The following is a 19,498-nucleotide window of genomic DNA, read 5'->3' on the forward strand; positions in this document are numbered from 1 at the left end:
CCTCACTCTCCCAGAGGGCCCCATAATTCGTCCCATACCACCTCCTCCTCCCACTTTTCAGGGAAGAGATGATAAATCAGCTCAGTCAGTGTTGTGAAGCTAAAAATCAGGAGAGGGGTTAGGGACTGGAGCTCCAAGCAGGTCACTGAACAGTTATTTCAGGGTTATACTCTGAGTCCTTGTCCAAACAAGGGCCCTGGTACCCAGAACTCACCTCTCTTGACTCAACACATTCCCCAAAAAGGACCTATCATACAGCTTTAGAGGAAAGTTTTTGACTGGCTGCAGTTTACAGGACCAGGCTTTATTTTGGCAGAGCACATACCTGAGATCCTAGCAGTGTCTTAGTATAATAATCACGAGGCATGAAAACTTCCACTATGGTTACTAGACACCAGAAAGCATCTTCCTGTTCCAAGTACAGAAGTGCAATTGCTACCAATCTGAAAAATACGGTTTATTTGGAGAAAAATATTATTACAGCATCATAAAATGTATTAAAAACAAGTACATTAAAGCCTCTGGTTTTGCTCAGAGGCAAATATATTAAACAGGATGCACAAATCGGCAAAACTGATGTACCAGGAACTAAGGCAAAATACTTGGAAGCTTCCAAATCCTAAATATACTACTCCAGTTCTCAGATTTTTGTCTTTCCTTGTTGAAGAGGAGAAAGAATATATTGCATTTCACACAAAATCACTGTACATGCAGAGAAATGCTTTCTAGCATGTTTACTTTACATCCATTAATATAAACATAAGTAACTTCTGTCTTTATCTGCCACTGTCTTAAGGAAAAGAAAAAGCCCTAAAATTTTTCAAAGACTAAACTTGTTCTGAGAATTTCTTAAAAAAAAAAATCCACCACAAACAATCAACAACAACCACCCTCCACACACACACACAAAAACCCCACCCCAAAACCACAAAGACCTCCAAAAAACATCCCCAGCAGCATTCCTGGGTTTTCCATTTCCAATGAGTATTATGAATAAAAAAACTAAATCTGAGAATAACTTCAAGTTTCTGGTAGTTGTTGGAATACCAAAAGGTAACCTCCAAATATATTCCTCCAAGTAAGCTTGTTGTATCCCTGTATGCAGGAGGAGCTGTAACAACATGAACTGCTGCTGAAGTTACACAGTTCAATAAGGTGATGACATTTTCAAATCTTGGAAGAACCAAAGCAAGGAACACATATGTAAGTTGCTTTTGACTTCTGCAAGTATATCCAAGTGCAGATTTATTTACAGTAAAACCAAAAATTAAACCAAAAGTGTTCCAGGAGAAAGTAATGTGACACAGAAATTTCGAACTTAGCAGAATCATTTCTAACACCTTCCAGTCAGAGACAGGCTGCTCCAAAATTGCAACAGCCATGTTCTTCAGACATGTCTTGTGACATGGCAGCGACAACATTAATACTAAAAACCTATGACTGACCTACAGAGCGTAACCACTAGCAATGAATACTCAGAAAAAGAACACCTATTACTACCTCTACTACTGCTACCACCACCAACTCTACTACGTTATTCACTGCCTCTATTCTACTACTACTTCAGCACAGTCTCCAATGATAGAGCTGCTCTAGTTCAGAAGTCTTTTACTCTATTCTAGTCCATAAATTAGTGCACAAATTAACATCTATAGTGTTAATCATGGGGACAAAAGGGGGTGTTAGGCTAACATACCTGCTTCAAATAACAGCTTCTTTTACTACAGATCTCAAAGTACCAAAACCATTTCAGCAAACACCAACTGCAATAACTTCCATTTTTCCTTGCCTTGTAACATAAGAATCATCCTTGAATAGATTACTGCAATTCTGACTGAAGACATCCTGAGGGACATGCTGAAATTCATGGCCTTAACAGTACAAAAAGCTTCCAAGCATTTATTGCTACTTGTTTTTTAAAAAAAAAAAAAACCAAAACCCTAACGTTCTTGCACACAAAGGCAAACAGATCCCCTACAACTGACATGAAAACAGTGTAAAACTCACTCAAGTAGCCCGTTTCTTAAGGTGTGTTGATTACGGTTCCAGTTCTTTAGCCAAGCCAATGTTACAAGTTTCATGATCCAAGCCTTCTGTGTTTTTGTTGGTTTACAAACCTGATAGTTATTTGTTTATTTAAACACACTAACATGATCCTTTATGAACATACAACCCATGAGACTAATGGGTGCCAAAAGCATGTTGCTATACGTCTGATTTGAAAGGCTCATTAAGTGTTTCACTCTATAGCTGGAACTCTAGACTTGCAAAATCTTACCTGTTGAGCCCTTGGCAATATCCTATATCAGGATTTCTCCACGAAAATGCCAGCAACACGTTTCGCAGCTTCTGGATCCCTTCAGAGGTGGGGGAGGAATAATGCTTGTTGTTCGGTAAAGTCCTCAAGAGATCCAACTCAATTTGTTTGGATGCAGGATTCTGTTTTTCCAGAGCATTTTGAAGCAAGGTTTGGAAGTACCCAGGAACAGTGCTGTCCTTGAATTTTTTAACATGGAGATTGACACACCATTTCCATATCTTGGAACGATGTTCATGTGGAATTCCAGATCGAATAAGGCTCTTAAGTTCTACACAGCGCATCATCTCTCTATTCATTGTGCTTGCAAGATAGTTTTCCCATTTTACCCCTGTGGAGATGTCTCGATTTTCACTAAGAGAAAGCGATCTCAGGTCCAAAGCCCGTGATTTTGCAACTAGTTTCTCCTCATCATCATCTTCTGGGACTGTCTGAAAGCCGTATATATCATATTCACTGAAACGGAGGGGAAAAATAAAAAAGGCATTTAAAAAAGTGTTCGGTAGCCCTGAAACTCTCAATTTTCCATCCTAAAGTTACTTCAAACATTCCTCAAGCCACTCCCCATAGTTTTCGAGTTTTAATACTTACTATTGAAGCATTTTTCTAAATTATATCCTTAATAATTATTTTAATAACCCCATATGCAAAATACTCTGTGCCCATATTCCAATAGATATTACTACACAAGCTAAAAAATTTATTGAAGAACATGGTCAAGTTCAAGTGAACCCATCTCTCCAGCAGCTCACCTTCAGCAGCTACACAGCAACATTTTAGTCCAAGTTTTACACTGTATCTCAAATAAACTAACATATTTATACAGCAAAAAGGATTTCATGATAATACTGTTATTTGTAAGACACATATATTGAAAACCCCAAATCCTGCAAATACATCCCCACTGTCTGTTTTCCAGAGCTAGAACTAGGCCCACAGACCAAGATACACAAACATTTATTTTCACAGAACCAAATTACCTGACCAGGTGTGGTTTGAAAAACGCTTGTTCTGGTTGTTCACTAGTTTCTGCTTTCAAGGCATCTTCCAGTAACTGTGTGATGACCTCACGAGCAGGACTCTGCTCCTCAGAACAAACAGGAGTTTTCATTTCTTGAAGCAAGATCAGGTATTTACTTTCTATCTGACAGAGTTTGGCTTCCAGGCTAGTATACTGCAGAAAAAAAATATAGGACATAAGAAGTCTTCAGAAACTTACTTTGTCTTTTAAAATCTGGTTCAATATTATTCTATTAGTTTACCTTGCTTAGAAACCTCTAAGTCAAGACCAGTCTGCTTTACTTCCCCATTTTTCCAGCACCAGAAAACAAAGAAACTCTTATGTGTAGAAAGTAAGAATTGCACATGCGTTTTATTACACCACTGTAAAATTTTGTATATGAAGTACTTGGGAAAGAAACCTCAGTTACTTGTGTCTCTGCCTTTTAAGGCAGACTAGCAGACCAGAGACTTTCTACTACATTATTTTTACACGTGGAAAATCTGAGCAAGCTTCGATTATCTTTACATTGCATGATGGAGAACTCAACTGTTCTGTGCTTTTAAAGGAACAGCTTTATACTATGCGTGCTTGAACAAGAAGACCTTAAGTGGAATTTTAAAGAAACGAGTTTGATAATACCATGTAGGAATTGTAAACACACGCCTCCATGCCAAAAATACAGCATTAGGACATGGCAAATGTGTGCATCGTTTAAAAAGACCCCACCCACACAAACCAAAAGCAAACCCTACTAAGCCATAACTACAGGTATCCTGCCTTAGCTACAGATGTGTGCTTATTTTTCTAGCCTCAGGCAATGGAAATCTTCATTAATTACCCGCAACTCCTGTACACTCAAATTCATCTATACAGAAACACGCTTCCAGAGTTACATTCACCATACTATATACTCATCTTTCGTGTTCAGGAGAAAGCTCTACTCAGTGGTATACCAGATTCCTTACACATCCTGTCTTTTGCATACTTCAAGAAAATTATTACAGCCTTAATTCTGAAGAAACAATATCAGAAATATACATGCCTGTGTTCCTAAGTCAGGAAAAAGTTCCACTGCTTAACATAATTCTAAAGTCAATTACTTCTTTCAAGAATCCATTCAGAAAGGTTAGTCTGCAAGGACTGGGGGGGGTGGGTGGGAGGGGGGTGGGGTGTGAGTGGATATTTTTTTATTACTTTTAAGCTATCACATTTAATACGTTTAAGTCGTTCCATTTCCCTTCCAGAGTTATGTTCCCCGAGTAGATTTGCAATGGAATTTTTGAGAACTGCTTTAGACATTGCCAAAATGACAGCATGCTGCGTTAGACTGACCTTTGCCTGCCATTCTCTCTCTCTTGCTTCTGCATTTCTTCGTAGAGCAGAAAGTTCCAAAATCTCTTTATTTAAAAATTTATTCTGGGTCTTATAACCCTGAAGATTGTCCTGTCGATAAAAAAACCAAACTGTTTTTAAAATAAAAATATCTTACAATAGCAATTGCCAACCAGAGAAAGTATACCTTTGAATATATAGCAGCTACTGAAAGGACTGCATGAGGATCAAACCAAATACTATTTTTAGTCTTCAGATAAGTCACACACAGGCAAAGTACGAGCAGAGAGGTGTAGAGGGTGGTGCTGTCCCTGCCAGCGCTACACTCCCAGCAGAAGGCAGCAGGTCACTGCATGCTGTCCTAAGGCAGGCCCAGCCCTGCGAGGCTGCATCCCCGGGGAGGAGAGCAGAAACACGCATGCTCAACACACCACTGAGGTCATGGTGCCGCACGTCAGCCAGAAGCACATACCCTGCAACACAACAAGTGGGGACAACCACTCCTGGGGTTTTTGTTACCCTCACCAGTCCTCATCTGAAGTACAAGTTTGATGTCTGCTTCCACACAAAAATATAAATCCTCAGCAATAAGCTTCCTTACGTAATCCACCTAGCTCCAAGCTACAAATACTACCGCCGGAACCTGAGGCTGTGGGATGAGGGAATGTTGGTACCCTACTAACAGTTACAATACTCCCACATTCCACCACATCTACAAGCTTTGGTCTATTTTCTGCCAAGACCATTGATTTCTAGTTTCAATTTATTTTCTGAAACTTCCCAGGTTTACACATAGGAAAGAAAGTTATGAGCATTTGTAGATATTTTAAATGACTGCCTTGTATTCCAAATCCCTTGGGATGTTAATCAGTTTGGAATATAACATTTATCCAAAAGCAAGAAAGCATTTTTAGGGCAAAGTGGGTTACTTCAGTAACTCCAAGAACTTCTGACACATTCACTGAGGTAGGTTAAAGAAGGTGGCAGGGGGAGGGGTGAGTGCGCATCACTAACATCTGGAGCAGCATTAGTAAAACAGGTTCTTATACTCCTTTTCTCTCCTTGGAGCTCCCTTTTGCCATTCCACATGCTTTGTTTCCTCCCTTTTGATACTTACAAAAAAATAAATAAACAAAAAAAAAGTAAGCTTTCTGGTTTTCCTCCATGATTGTATCTCCTCTTAACCTGACTTGCTCCTGTTCCTTTGATTACTTCTCAAGTCATTCCTCTCCACACCAGTGACTAAATTACTGAGAGAATGGGACGCTGTACTACAGAAGTACAGACCAGCCCAAAGTACAAAAGTTCTGTTTAGATTGCCACATAACAGTTGAAAGTGTAGACTCCAAGCAGAGAAAGCCTCAGCTGATGAGTATCTTGGAGAACTGCTGTAGTGATCTCCTCAAACAGTATAGCAGACTAGAAAGTAGTTTTTATAGGGAGCAGAGATTCCCAGATCCACCAAGACAGACAGACATTGCTCTTACTTTTAGTCTGTCCAGTTCCTGTAGTTCCTTATTAGTACAGGTGGCCATGGAAGAACTGACTGCTCCACTTTGAGAGGATGTATTGTCCTCACATTCGCTGAGTTGACGAGAGAGTTTCATGATCACTTCATCTTTAGCTTGAATAGTTTCCATCAACATACCCAGCTGCTCATTGAGTTCTCCAATCTTACATTTCAGATTCTTTTCTTCCTGCTGGACACTCTCTTTCTCCAGATTTAATTTTTCAAGCTGGTTGTTGAGACCAAAAATCTGGTCATCTTTTTGGTGCAACAGCTCTAGTTTGTCTTTGGGAAGCCCCTCACAAAGATGGCTTGTGAAGTATTTTTCATATTGGGAAGATCGGACTGTTTGCTGCAGAAGTCGCACAAGTTCCTGAAAATTAAAAAACAAAACAAAAAAAAAATCAAAACCTGTAATGAAGTTTTAAATTCCTAAGTTATAAACCTTAGAAATCCAACATCAAGCAAACAAAAGCTTTGTAATGAGTTAGGCATCTGAATCAGCAGCTTATGAACAGACTTCATGGTGGTACTTTAAGGAAAAAAGGAAACCCTTACATGACACGATTTCCAGCAGACTAACACCTTACAATGACTGGCCTATACGGATGGCTTACGTATCTTCCACTGAGCTAAGAATCCTGCCTAGAAAGGCTACAACAGGTTTAGGAAGAGCAGTTGACAGCTGTGGCCCAGCAGTTACTTGTAAGCAAAAAAAGGCTTACTTTAATGAAGTCCTGTTTTAAGAAGATAAATAGGAACCAAAACAATTAAGAGGTGGACATTACAGAATGGAAAAGGGAAAGATAACTAATTGCTCTCTCCCCTAAACAATGGAGAAAAAAATTAAAGGAGGAAAAAAAATCCCATGCTGCTTTCCTGAAAAGTAAGACATGTAAGAGACACTGATTTTTAAAGGCTGTTACACTGAAAGTTAAACCCTCCTTCATTCCTTGCTGGAATAAGAACTTAAGATATTCAAGAAGTGAAGGCTGTTAGATGCAAGTAAGTCAAAGGGAAATTTCAAAGAAGAGATACTGTAAGAGTTTGCATTAGCTACTACTAAAAACCAAACAAAAAACACACCAAAACGCACCCCAAAACAATAAAAGCAACAAAACACAAACAACCAGAAAATCCAAAACACCCAACCAAAAAGCAGACACAGGAAAATATTCCAGATCAACAATAAACACTAAGAAAGCAGGAACAGCATACTGCTTGCTTACAATTCTCACTACTCTGGATTATTGCCTTTGCTGTTTCCCATGTTTGGTTAATGGCTTAGCCCTGTGGAACGGTAAATCCAGCCCTAGAAGCATTTGAAATACTTACCACGGAAACTGGGATTTTATTTATTTATATTTTAAAATAGTTCTCTGACACTAACTAAGAATGCAAGGACAGAAAAATGAATTGATTTTATGGGATTCCTGAGAACTTGAATGTTGAATGATGTTACCTGAAAAGACTTGGAAAATCATAAAGATACACCACTCATTTTGAGAGACTCTTAGATAAAACCAAGGTATTTAATAAACCTGAGTTATAAGGGCATACAAGCAAGAAGTATGAGGGCAGTACTACATACATAGCTTTGTAAGTGACAGACCTAACCACAGATCTGTTTGTGATCAAAGGGGCAAGAGTCCCAATTCCCCCACCCTTTCCTCCAGAATTCAAAGAAACAAAACCAAAACTAAATTTAAAAAAGGACTGGAAAGGAGAAGTTCCTCAGGAATTGCATGTACTAATGGTGAAAGAAGCTGTGATGATCTGCCAGGATCCTAGCAGACACTGGGAAAACCAGCCTCAGATAAGACATACACACCAAGCTAATGCTGCGCAACCGAAAGATTCCTTCAAAGATCTTATCTTGAACAGATGTAAAGTTTGGTCCTTCTTATTTCCAGACTTTGTTTACACAAAGGTTCATGTAGCACCGTTATTTTATAACAAACTCTTAATGTAGAGGTTACCACAAAAGGTAACCTCACAATCACCTGCCACAACTGTTTGCTTTTGTGCCTGAAGGCTTAATTACCTTTTGGCTCAAAAGATCTTTCTTTAGCTTTTCCAACTCTTCTTGCTGGCTTTGATACTTCATTTGCAGTTCAGAGACTAGTTTGTTGCCGTTACCAGAATACCACTCGGTTGGAGAAGAGTCAGTGCTGTTCCGGCATTTGCTTGATCCAATCATGTCTTTTAACGGGCGCCTTGTTTTGTGTGGAATGCGGCCAAAATCGAATGGAAAAGCTGAACTAGTCAGTCCTGCATAAAACAATTTCTTCTAGTTCAGTTCACTTAGTAAAAAGACATTTCAAAGCATTCAGATTTCCTTTTAAAAATATGGTCATTAAAATTGGACTCTAAGCAATAGTCAGCCCAATACAATATCGTTATACAGGCCTCATTTTCCAAGTCGCTTCCCGTGGTGGGAAAAGAATATTGCTCAAAGTCTTCTCCCTTCCCAGATAAAAGACTTGGCTCATTAATTAATACTTGTGAGGTAAGACATGAAGAGAACTTCACAATTCACCACAACAAATAAAAGCTACCCCTAACTATGGCAAAGCAAATTTTACTTCAGATAGTTAAGAGCTCAGAAGTGATCAGAGCAAAAAATGTCACTGGTATCACAGTACACTGTTCTTTTAGAAGGCAATCAGTCTACAGTTCCACCTCCATTTATAAAACCACAAGAGTATTCTTAACCATAAGGATGTTTTCTAACAGATTTAATCACTTGGATGTCAGCTAAAGTGTTCTTAAGGAGCTGTAAGAATGTGTTCACAAGGTTATTCCAGAAATGGGTCAAATGTGAGAACCAGTTACAACACATACATGAGCTGTCACTGCATATGCATTCCTACTTATCTCCCCATCTCAGAAGCAAGCCATAGTAACATGTATATACTTTCTGAAGTATACTTTTCTGAAGTTGTCTGAAGGCAGCTCTGCTTCAATGAGTGACACTCAACTGAGTAATCAGAAACCTCAACATTTCCCTTTATCCTGTAACTTCGCAAACCACGTGACAAAACGTGATGGTAACGTGCTCAGGGGCCCTAAAACAGTGGATAACAAGGGTTCATACTTATTCTGTTGTATCTGAACGGCAGGGGATTCCAAACACATCACAAGGAAGTAATTTTTAAAAAATAGTTTACAGAGCTCAGCATGTGGTTTGTGAAGAAAAGATAAGCTTCCATTTACTCCCAACAGATACACATAACAGCACACTACGCTAAAGAAGATAAGGTGTACACTCCCCTTCCTTCCTCCTGCTTCTACCTTTACTTCCTTCTGCCAGGTGTTTCCTCTTCTCTTCCAAGGCCATTGAGTCCTCCAAGTCTTTTGGGGTTGGATCCAGTAATTCCCACTCTTCAGTGGTATAAAATACGCTCCTGCGGTTTTCGTTATTCCCTTTTCTTAAGGAGGACATGGAGTTCCTGTGAAAAAGACAGCAGAAAAAGTGACAGATTTTTCCATTTTGCACTGTGTTAACAAAGGGGTTTTCAAGACAATCACTGCAGGTGAACAGTGCAAACTGAAAATCAGCTGAAAACACAGATAAAACCAATACCCAAAAAAAGTTCAAAGAAAATAAAGCATATCCTACTAAATAGCACCTGCTATCAACAGTGCTATGTTTCAAGCACAGAAGAATTATTTCACTTTAACAGGGTATTAATATCTAGGAGACCACTATGGTCTTTTGTGTCATCGTCAGTTTTATCCCCGTCATGGCAGTAGGGAAAACACAACAGAAAACAAAATGAAGATTTAGAAGCAGTATCTCTCTATTGATCAGTTATTGCAGCTTAGAATTTTAGGATAATTGCCAAGCATTAAACAGAACAGCACACAGTCACTCATGTATGTTATAGTTTCATATTCTGGATTAATGTCAAACTTGGGATCAACCAAGAGACCTGTTGGAGCTGAATCGCTGATGACAGACTCCTTAGCAGTCTTCCTTTCCTAAGGTGGAACACTGTCAGTTATCTGCAAGAACATTTCAGAGGCAACCTCAAATTCCAGCCAGGTAATTCTATAGAAGAACAATACATTCACGAGCAGGGCGAGATTACCCTACGCAGCTTCCCTCAAAACCATCATGCGATCAGAAATGTGTAAGTACACACTTACATCCACGAGTATTAATGTAGCTCAGTATTGTAAAGTCTCTTCAGCTAGAGAAGGAATTCTGCATCAACCCATATGAATCAGTTTAATATTTTAAGCATAAAGTTGAAAATACATTTAGTATCTCAGCACTTTCTACACAGACTGTGGAAGATAGAGACCCACAAAAATGCTTCCACTCAGTCAGCCACACTCCTTTCTTACTCTTCAAACCTTAAAGTAACCCATATTACACCTTCAAGCCATTAGGCACTACAAAATGCTTACCGTCTGGTGAACTGATTATTAATCAAGCACAAACAAAAAATAATCCTAAAGGTTATTAATAAAACTAATAAAACAATCAATCTGAAAACTTGACAAAGACAATTATACTACAAATCCTGGGGTGCATTAAAAAGAAGGTCAAGGGAGGTTATCCTCCCCCTCTACTCGGCCATAGGGAGGCCACATCTGGACTGCTCTGTCCAGTTCTGGGCTCCCCAGTTCAAGACAGGGAACTACTGGAGAGTCCAGCAGAGCATGGGGGTTGGAACTAGATGATCTTTAAGGTCCCTTCCAACCCTAACCATTCTATGATGCATAACTTCTGGGGGTTTAAGTCTTATTTCATTATATAACTTCAGGTTACTATAATTCAGTGTGTTTCCAACTCTATATTCCACATAAATAAGAGATGCAAGTAGCCAACAGCATAAAGATGAGACAGAGACAGGCCTAAATGCCTATATGTGACAATTAGTGCTTGAAAATAGATTCTAAAAAAGTGGAAAAGTCTGTTTCAAATTTCCTTACTATAAATATACATGTAGCTTAATTCCAAAATATATTCTTCACTTTTTTCCAATTATTATTACATCACCTCTACTTGAGATGCAAAAGCAGTTATTCCAGCAACAGCTTCTCTGTCAAACACATCATAGATGTATTCAGGAGGAAGGATAAGTCTTTAAGACATCTATTAGGTTCTTAAATACATGCTCCCAGCACCATAGAGAAAACTCTCAGAAGTTTTAGAAATACTTTGATCCATCCCTCTAATATAGGAGTTCAAACTAGTCACAATCCAACAAGCTGTCAGTACACACACATTCTAAGAGATGATCAGATCCCACTCCTGCCCTAAATTGCAGAGAAGGGAGGGAAACAATCAGCCACAACAGTACTGCTGTGCACATACATTTACTGAAATAGTCTAACATTTTAGTAGAGCTTTTTTTGTCTCCAGCTTTTACACTCACACTATGTCATTTTAATTTTTCAAGATTAATAAGTATCTTTCACCATTATGAAAATATGAACAATCTTATCCTGATCCTACACAGAGGTCCAGTACAACTAACCAGACCTTCGTGTGACACACAAGGAATGCTGTTCAGCCCAGTAAAACAAGATCACCTGTCAATCAAGAAGTGACAAATGAGATGACACATGTTAAAGGATGAGCCTGATGTGACCACTTATTACTTTTTCACAGGAGTTCTGTTCAAAATTGTTTGAGCATAAACCAAAGCTGTGTAATGACAAAGGCTGTCATCTGAAGGACACCTGCAACATTACTGAATACTTCTGCTTATTAATGGGGCATAATTCATTGCAGGATTCAATGAACAAAAGCTAAGGGGAGTGGAATCATGTAATAATGATCTTCTTTAATACTCCTGCAGAATTAGTCCAAATTAAGATTATACATCTGCCATCCCCCTCTGGAGCAGCTAAGGATAGCCATTAGAAGGAAAATACATTTGTTCCTAACCAAACACACGCTGAAGAAAATTCACCTTTCTTGTGAAAACCGCTACATACTGAAGCCTCAGAACAAATTTACTTTACTAGATACAGGAACTTAAGTGCTCATGCCTGCTGTCTCAGAACAGACAGAAGTCCATAGCTTTTAAATGCATATCACTGCAAGGCCTATACTAATGTCAATAAATTTGTCCAAGGTTCTAGCATATTACACACAGCTAAATAGCTTCCAAGGCTGTCAGACTCTTATCCCAGTGAAGGGATAGATGGCCAGATGTAGAGGACAACTGTCCACATCACACAGACCTCAGACTTTAGCTGCTGGCTCAGTAAACCCTCTGCAAAATACATTTTCAAAAGCTCAGAAGAGGACGTTTGGGAATAACAAGCAATCCTGACAAAGACACCATTTTCTACTGGTATCAGCTTGAAGAGGGAATGCCTGCTTTCAAATTTAGAGCACATGGGGGCAACACTAGAGTACTCCATATAAAAAACCCCACAGAATTAACAAAAAAACCCCTCTGTTAGTAGGTAGAATAAATGTTGTTTTCCCAGGAGCATTTTCAGACAGATTCACTGCAGCTGAGTATCTCAAAAAGGAATGGAATGGGGGAGGGCAGCATTCAGCCTCAAAGAGCTTCACAGTGTGAAGTTTTCTTGCAGAGGTCTGCAAGGACTGCAAGCCATTAGAATCATAGCTATATAGAGAAAGGCCAGCTCCTGAATACCGTACTACAGTATCTGCTGGAACACTGCCACCACAAACATTCCCCTCCAGCCAGAGGAGCTTCCAAACCCACAACTCCACTGTTGCCTTTCTGCTCAGTTACAAAGAAACCTGAACACACACCAACCAGGCAACATTGAGCAGCTTACCCTGACCCTGCCCTTCCAGCTAGGCTTCCCAAAGCATATCATCTGCAAATGGGGGGGGGGAATAAAAAAAAAAGAGGAAGAAATCAAGAAAAAAAAGTTCTAAAAAGCCAGAAACACTCATTTCAGGTTCACCTAAGAAACCACAAGACTATCAGTTCAAATAGGACATGTAGTAACAGGGTTTACAGATTTCTTAATCCAGCCATAAACCATCTTTTCTAAAATGTAAATGATGGTCTACACAGCAGTCTTAAAAAAATAAAAAAACACACAACCAGAAAAAAACCCACCAAACCAACACTTCGTAACCTCTCAGATCCCTGTGCTTAACAGGAAAGTTTTAAAAGGAACCTATCTAACTCGGCACTGCTGATGAAACCAAACAACATTTTATGTGCAGCTCAAGAGGGATGTGGTCTAGTTAACCAAAGCTACAGCTATGCCTCATACAGTGCCCTGGAACAGCACTGTAATATCCTGAGTAGAAGCGGAAGATCCAGCTAATGTGGGCAGAGCCAAGTATAAAAAAACATTAGAAAGAAACTGTAACAGGAGAGCTGAATACCAGGACTGCTTTCCGCACAGCAGTTATTGCTAAAGCGTAAACTTGTGAAGAGCAGGGGGACAAGACATGGTTTTGCTGTTGTTCAAAAGGTGTCTGGCACATTTTTGCTCAGGAATTCAAACTACATCAATTTCAAATCTGTGTCATGTGGTTTTATTTTAAGAAGAAAATGAAGAAGAAAGATTTATATTGGTTTGACTCTCTTTGTAAGCACTACGTACTATGATTACTACAGCGCTAGCAATCAGCAGCTCCATGAGACAACAGGATAAAAAGCAGTACTGGCTGAGAATAAAACTCCTGGCTCCCCACTTGGGTTCAGAGAGCAAAGCCATCACTAGAAGCTCTTTATGGGACTCGATTCTCCCTTTCAGATATCAGTAACACTACACAATGATGTTCAGCTATGCCTTTGAAACAGGTATAATAAAAAAACTGTTAACTTGAAGAGATACAGTTGAATGTACTGATCCACCCCATCACCCCCACTTCTTCTAAAAGGCTCTGCCTACCACATACACACATCTTGCAGTAGGAAATAGTCTCTGCCAGAAACTATCAATCTCCTAAGTTTTTCTCCCACGTCCCCAACTTACTTGATTTCAGTACTCCATTGTTTAAGTGAGAAATTGATGGCACTTGGTTGGATTGGTGCAGGTTGGGAAGCTGCTTGTTCCCCCACCAGGTCTGTAGGACAAGTCTCCACAGCTAGAATATTTCTAGCTCTCTCTGCTGAAGCATTTTGACTTAGGACGCTCAAATCTATTTTAAAAACAAAAAAAAAGAAAAATAGGCAAAGTTTTCAGTAAGTAAGAGAGCAGTGGCTATAGAAAGTCATATAATACGAAGCCTGCCAGTAATGTACTAGGGCTTCATTTTAAACTGCAACGTAGCTTTATAAAATGCTCTGTTCAAATGCATTTTAAGAATAGCAGCCTCTTCCTCAGCAAGCTCTCACTGCAGCCACATAATTCTGGTAACAGGACTCAGGATGTTCATGCAGCATTATTTCATGAGTGATTTACAACCTCAATTAGTCAATATTGATTCATCTGGCTATAAAACTATAAAAATTAGGGTGGGTTGATTATATTAATCCACAAAAACCCCCGGTAAAACAGAAGTTCTGATAGACCTGAGCTTAATCAGGAACAGTGTCACAAAGACTATGACACTGCTTTCAGGGTATGCTTCATCCTAAAAGCTATTCATCCTAAAAGTGAAACTGCTGCAAGTCAAAGAGCTTTACAGACTTGAGCCAGCTCTGCATATCCAGCCTGGGCATTCCCAGAGCCAAGAACATTAGCATGGGTGCTGCTAATGGCCTGTTGGATCAGCAAGGATTTATTAGCTCAGTTAAGCTGAATACAGCCATACCTAAATTCATTCAGCCAAACTCTTGTGCACTTCAGCACATCTACAGATGGGACACAGGGCTGTGCAGACATGCAGCTCACACCCAGCACTGCACACATGCCAACAAACTCATGCAGGCTCCAAAGGGCTCCACAGGAACCAACTGTCACTAGCCCTGAGCCAGAGTTAATAAAACTCCAGAGGATCCAAGCTGATCCAGAGCTAGCTGGGTCTCCAACATACCACACTGTCCAACACGTACTGTACGATCTGTAGTACGTATGTTACCTCAGTGCTTCCATTATCCTGGATAGCTTGCTTTCTCCCTCACCCCTCCTCCAGCAGGCAGAGGGAATAGGAAATGCAGAATATAGGATATACTATGATTAGCAAAAGTATTATATAGAAGCATAAAGTGTTTTACAGCCTTCTCCAAACCCTCTGACCAAGCCAGTTAAAAACAAGCTCAAATGTAATTTTCAGACTCCTCTCCGTATCGTTCACAAAGTACTGAAGTGGATTAAAAGAATTTAAGCACACCCTCAAGACTCAAGATTCAGCAGTTATATTAGAAAGTAACACGTTGGATGGGCTGCTGACTCAATGGTTCTCTGCAGGATGGGAAAAACCCTGGGCAATCATGATAGCCTGTTTTATCACTGGTGAGGCCTTTCAGTCTTTGTTCTGACAATCACTTGGCACTAGCAGCAAGCCCATCTTTCAGCAAGCTGTACCCTCCAAATACTCAGCAGACTGTTTCTTCTATTTAGCTCATATCAAAGATTAGAAGTAGAAAGAGAACAGTTTGTGGTAACATATACCAAATATCATTGACACTACTAATCTCCCAAACCCTTGAAAAATGGTATCTGAAACAGAAGTATATCGTATCACCTTTCAAATATAGGTACAACTTACAGTGCCTTGATTTATTTTATGAACAGTGCTGACAGAAACTTCTTCAGTACTTTATCAGCCAAACTAAATGCTTCTGGACCTTGGCTGTTAGAGCTGAACAGAATCCAGGTAAGTTTGATAAAACTAACTTGTGACCATATTCACTGTATAACAAAGGAAAAAGATAATACAATAGGTTTCAACTACAATACAACAATAACAAACCACCACCATACACACACCCCTACCAAGTTACATATTGTAGTTGATCTGATCCAACAGCCTGCTGACAAGAGGGCAGTCCTGCCTACTCCTTCACTCTGCCCTCCCATACTTGGCCACTATTCCATGTTCCCTCCCTTCCACCAGCTCTGGAAGCCACCTCATTGCACAGTAAATATATTCCACTCATTTATCTAGCAGGAACGAAAAAAACCCAACAAAACCAAACCACATACACGACTAAACCCACACCTTCCTTTTCAGTTAACTTTTGAACTCAACCAACTCAGCACAGTGTCAGACAAACACCAGAAAAGCCAAAAAGGGAGACTGCATGGCAGAGAATGAGAGGCTGAAGGTGGAAAGGGAAAGGTTTAAAAGAGCAAAAGCCTGTTACTCTTTCCAACATGTCAAAGTTGTTAGATCTCTGCACACCAGTATGTAAGTTCTTACAGCACACAGTTTGACAAGCTGCTAACCAGACAGTCTGCTGCCAACAGAAAATGCTTTCCCAACAATTCCCTTCAGCCAAGTCTGGCACTCATCTGTCCCTAGAGTAAAACACTTCAGGAAGCTACACTGGCTAAAACCTAACCTGAAGTAACAGTTGCTGGTTGCACTCCCTGCACTAGCATACGGAGGGGTGAGACCAACGCTAGCGCCAGGTCATGGGAAGAGAGCTGTGTGTTTCTTTAAGCAGTGACTAGCTGTTAGATTGGCGTAGCTGAAACATCACACTCAGCCCCTGTGAAAACACACCCTCACAAGCCAGCTGTGCTTGAGCAAGCAGCCACAAGCAGACAGCTCTCAAATGAAAGCAGTAAACTGGGTTAGAGGACAATACTGCAGCATGGGATCTGAACCCTGGGAGGGGAGAGAAGGGTGGGGAAGAAAACAGCTTAACATTTCTGGGTTTATAGTATGATCAAATGTAAATCAAAAAAACAACATCTGTTGATGAAATATGTCTCACGTCAAGAGACTGTTCAACCCAAAAGAGCTTTATTAGTATCTAACTTGGCACAGAAGAGGATTTTACTCAGTCTTATTTATGGCTAACAGACATCAGCAAGCAATCCATTTCTGTAACAATTTAGGAATAAAACAATTCAGAAGTGCCTGAACCCTACTTCAAAATGAAAAGCAAATTTGTATAATACACTGATATATTTTTATAACTCTGACACTAGTCTAAAACCAGATTTTGCTTGGCTAAAGGTATTACGAGACTGAATTTCACTTATGTAGTATCAGTGCAAACTGTCTTCCAGTCTTAAAAGGCCGGAAACCATCGCAGTCAGACAGATCAAGCACACCACACTTTTTTGGGAACAAAGTATGGTCATTCAGAATGCAAAATACACCTGCTCTTATTAAAAACTGGAGTTCACATCTCAGGATACCTAGCACACTAAGCTTTTAAGATACTGCAGCCACTGAAAGACAACTTACCTAACCTAAACTGTACTTCACCACTTAATAAAGCCTAGTCATAGCATTACTTCATTTTATAAAGAAAAGCACCAAATTTTAAAGAAATCAGACTTTGTGAGAGAGATGAAATCACATAAAATTACACCGATGTTCGATAAGTTTACCATCATCAACACATGCAAAGTTTACATATTGTTACTTGACATAAGATGTAAGAAAAAACTTCCCAAGACTGTTCTGCTATGCCTTGCATAGATTAGCTGACACAGAATAGAAACATTCATCTGGTTTTACTCAAATTGTCAACCTACCAGGGTTGTCTTTGGCAACAAGACCTTTGGAAAAGTCACTTGGTGTAGGGGAAGTTCGGCTGTCCCTTTTTGCTGCATCAAGATTGTTACAATATTCCCACCTCTTCTGTTGAAGTTCCTGAAGCCAGTAAGTCATATCCTGACGAGTTGCAGCCTACGACACAAAGAACCAGAGCTCTGCTGAGATCACTGCATGTCCTTGGTATATGAATATAGTAATTCCCAGTGCTTAGCAGATACTTAGCAACCCAGATACCTAGCAGATCAGCAACATATCATCACCCAAACCCAACATGATTTAAAAGAAATAACCACCAATGTAATAGGTGCAACTCGTGCACACATACACACCCCTGACTTTCAGGCCAAAGCCATTTCTCATTAGAAGTAGTCACATGCATTTTTTTTCCCCCTCCAGTTTTACATTCAAACATTAGAAAATGCAGCAGCAACGTCTTACATTTTTATATACAAGGTGTCATTTAAATATGACTACAAACCTGTATTACTAAAAAAAGGTCCAATACACATTCAGGAAGATCCCCTTTTTAACTTGCTTTATTACCAGGAGAAACCAACAAATTCTTAATCTATTGTAATGTCTTTTACTTGATGATCCCATGGGCTAACTAAATTCTATACAAAGGTCATATTTATAAGACAAAAACCCCAACATCAATATTTAACCTACAAGCCTAGAGTCATTGACACAAACGGGTAGTATGTGAGCAAGAATTCAAACACGTCTTCAAGCACCAGTAAGAATCACAGCTATAAGAGTCATTTCAAAGTGTGCCAAATGACAACCTACAAACACCCACAAGAGACTAAGTGATGGTAACTGACACTGCTGGTGCTCACTTGGAAGTCATTTTTAGTCCAACATACAACCTCAGCCTCCAGTCTAGAACAAGCACCCAACACATGGTGTGTTCAGGGGCAAAAAGGCAACACTTGTGAAGAGGCACTCACCTAAATCCTTTGGCTTGTAAGCAGACCGAGTGCTTCCCTTCTAGCCAGTCTCTACCTTCTCCCAAAGTGCTTGGTGGCATTATCAATGACACACACACACACCCCCATTACCTGGGCAAAGGACTGTGTTTAAAGACAAATTCAAATAGCTTCCTGTTCTGTTTCTCACACCTGAAGAGGGTACCTGTGCAGGGCATAGCTGCTACAGAATGAAGAGTAGCAACACAGATCTCCTTACAAAGGAAGTACATTAAGTGCTGCATAAAGCACAAACACCACAGATTTGTCTTCATTTTTCGTAGGAGAACACTTCTGGTCTAGTCAAACTGAAGATAGTGTCATATCATTTATCGTCATATTTAGACCCTGAGAGCTGCTAATTACATGACAAAACAGAAGTAATACAGCAAACAAGCACTGATGCTTCCCCAGGGTGCCCTCTCTGGCCCAGCTATCTGCCATCTTAGTGTTTAGCAATCTTAGAGACAGCTTTTTATTTTACTATTTGGCTTTTTCTACCCATATGAGCTTTAACATCCACAATATCCTACGGCAAATGGCTCCAAAGCACTGTGCTAGGAAATTTATGAGAAAACAGACAGTTATTCCTGGAGTTCCTTTCAGTACATCATACACATGAGAAGGCACAAGATATATAAATCAGTTAAAGATTCATAAATCAAGTAGTGAAATAAACCAAATAGTGATACAAAAGGACACTGCAGGTTCACTTTTCTCAACTGGTAAGAAAGATACATAAGCAAGACCTTTCTCATCTAAAGTGAAAATTAGTTGCATATGTTTA

General features: G+C 39.6%; 1 protein-coding gene across 1 annotated transcript; it reads right to left on the bottom strand.

Annotated features, from left to right (window-relative positions):
* Positions 1-325: 325 nt before the first annotated feature.
* TBC1D2B (TBC1 domain family, member 2B) lies at positions 326-17,860 on the bottom strand (the record flags this gene model as incomplete). Its single annotated transcript, XM_010152537.1, has 9 exons — positions 17,722-17,860; positions 14,098-14,263; positions 9,454-9,611; positions 8,204-8,430; positions 6,140-6,532; positions 4,653-4,763; positions 3,298-3,491; positions 2,279-2,773; positions 326-443 (listed from the first exon to the last, which is right to left on the bottom strand). Coding segments are annotated over exons 1-9 (1,998 nt in total), but the record flags the coding sequence as incomplete, so codon positions are not given.
* Positions 17,861-19,498: the final 1,638 nt, after the last annotated feature.

The sequence above is a fragment of the Eurypyga helias genome, unplaced genomic scaffold (genome assembly GCF_000690775.1).
Source record: "Eurypyga helias isolate BGI_N326 unplaced genomic scaffold, ASM69077v1 scaffold48565, whole genome shotgun sequence".
Classification (NCBI taxonomy): domain Eukaryota; kingdom Metazoa; phylum Chordata; class Aves; order Eurypygiformes; family Eurypygidae; genus Eurypyga; species Eurypyga helias.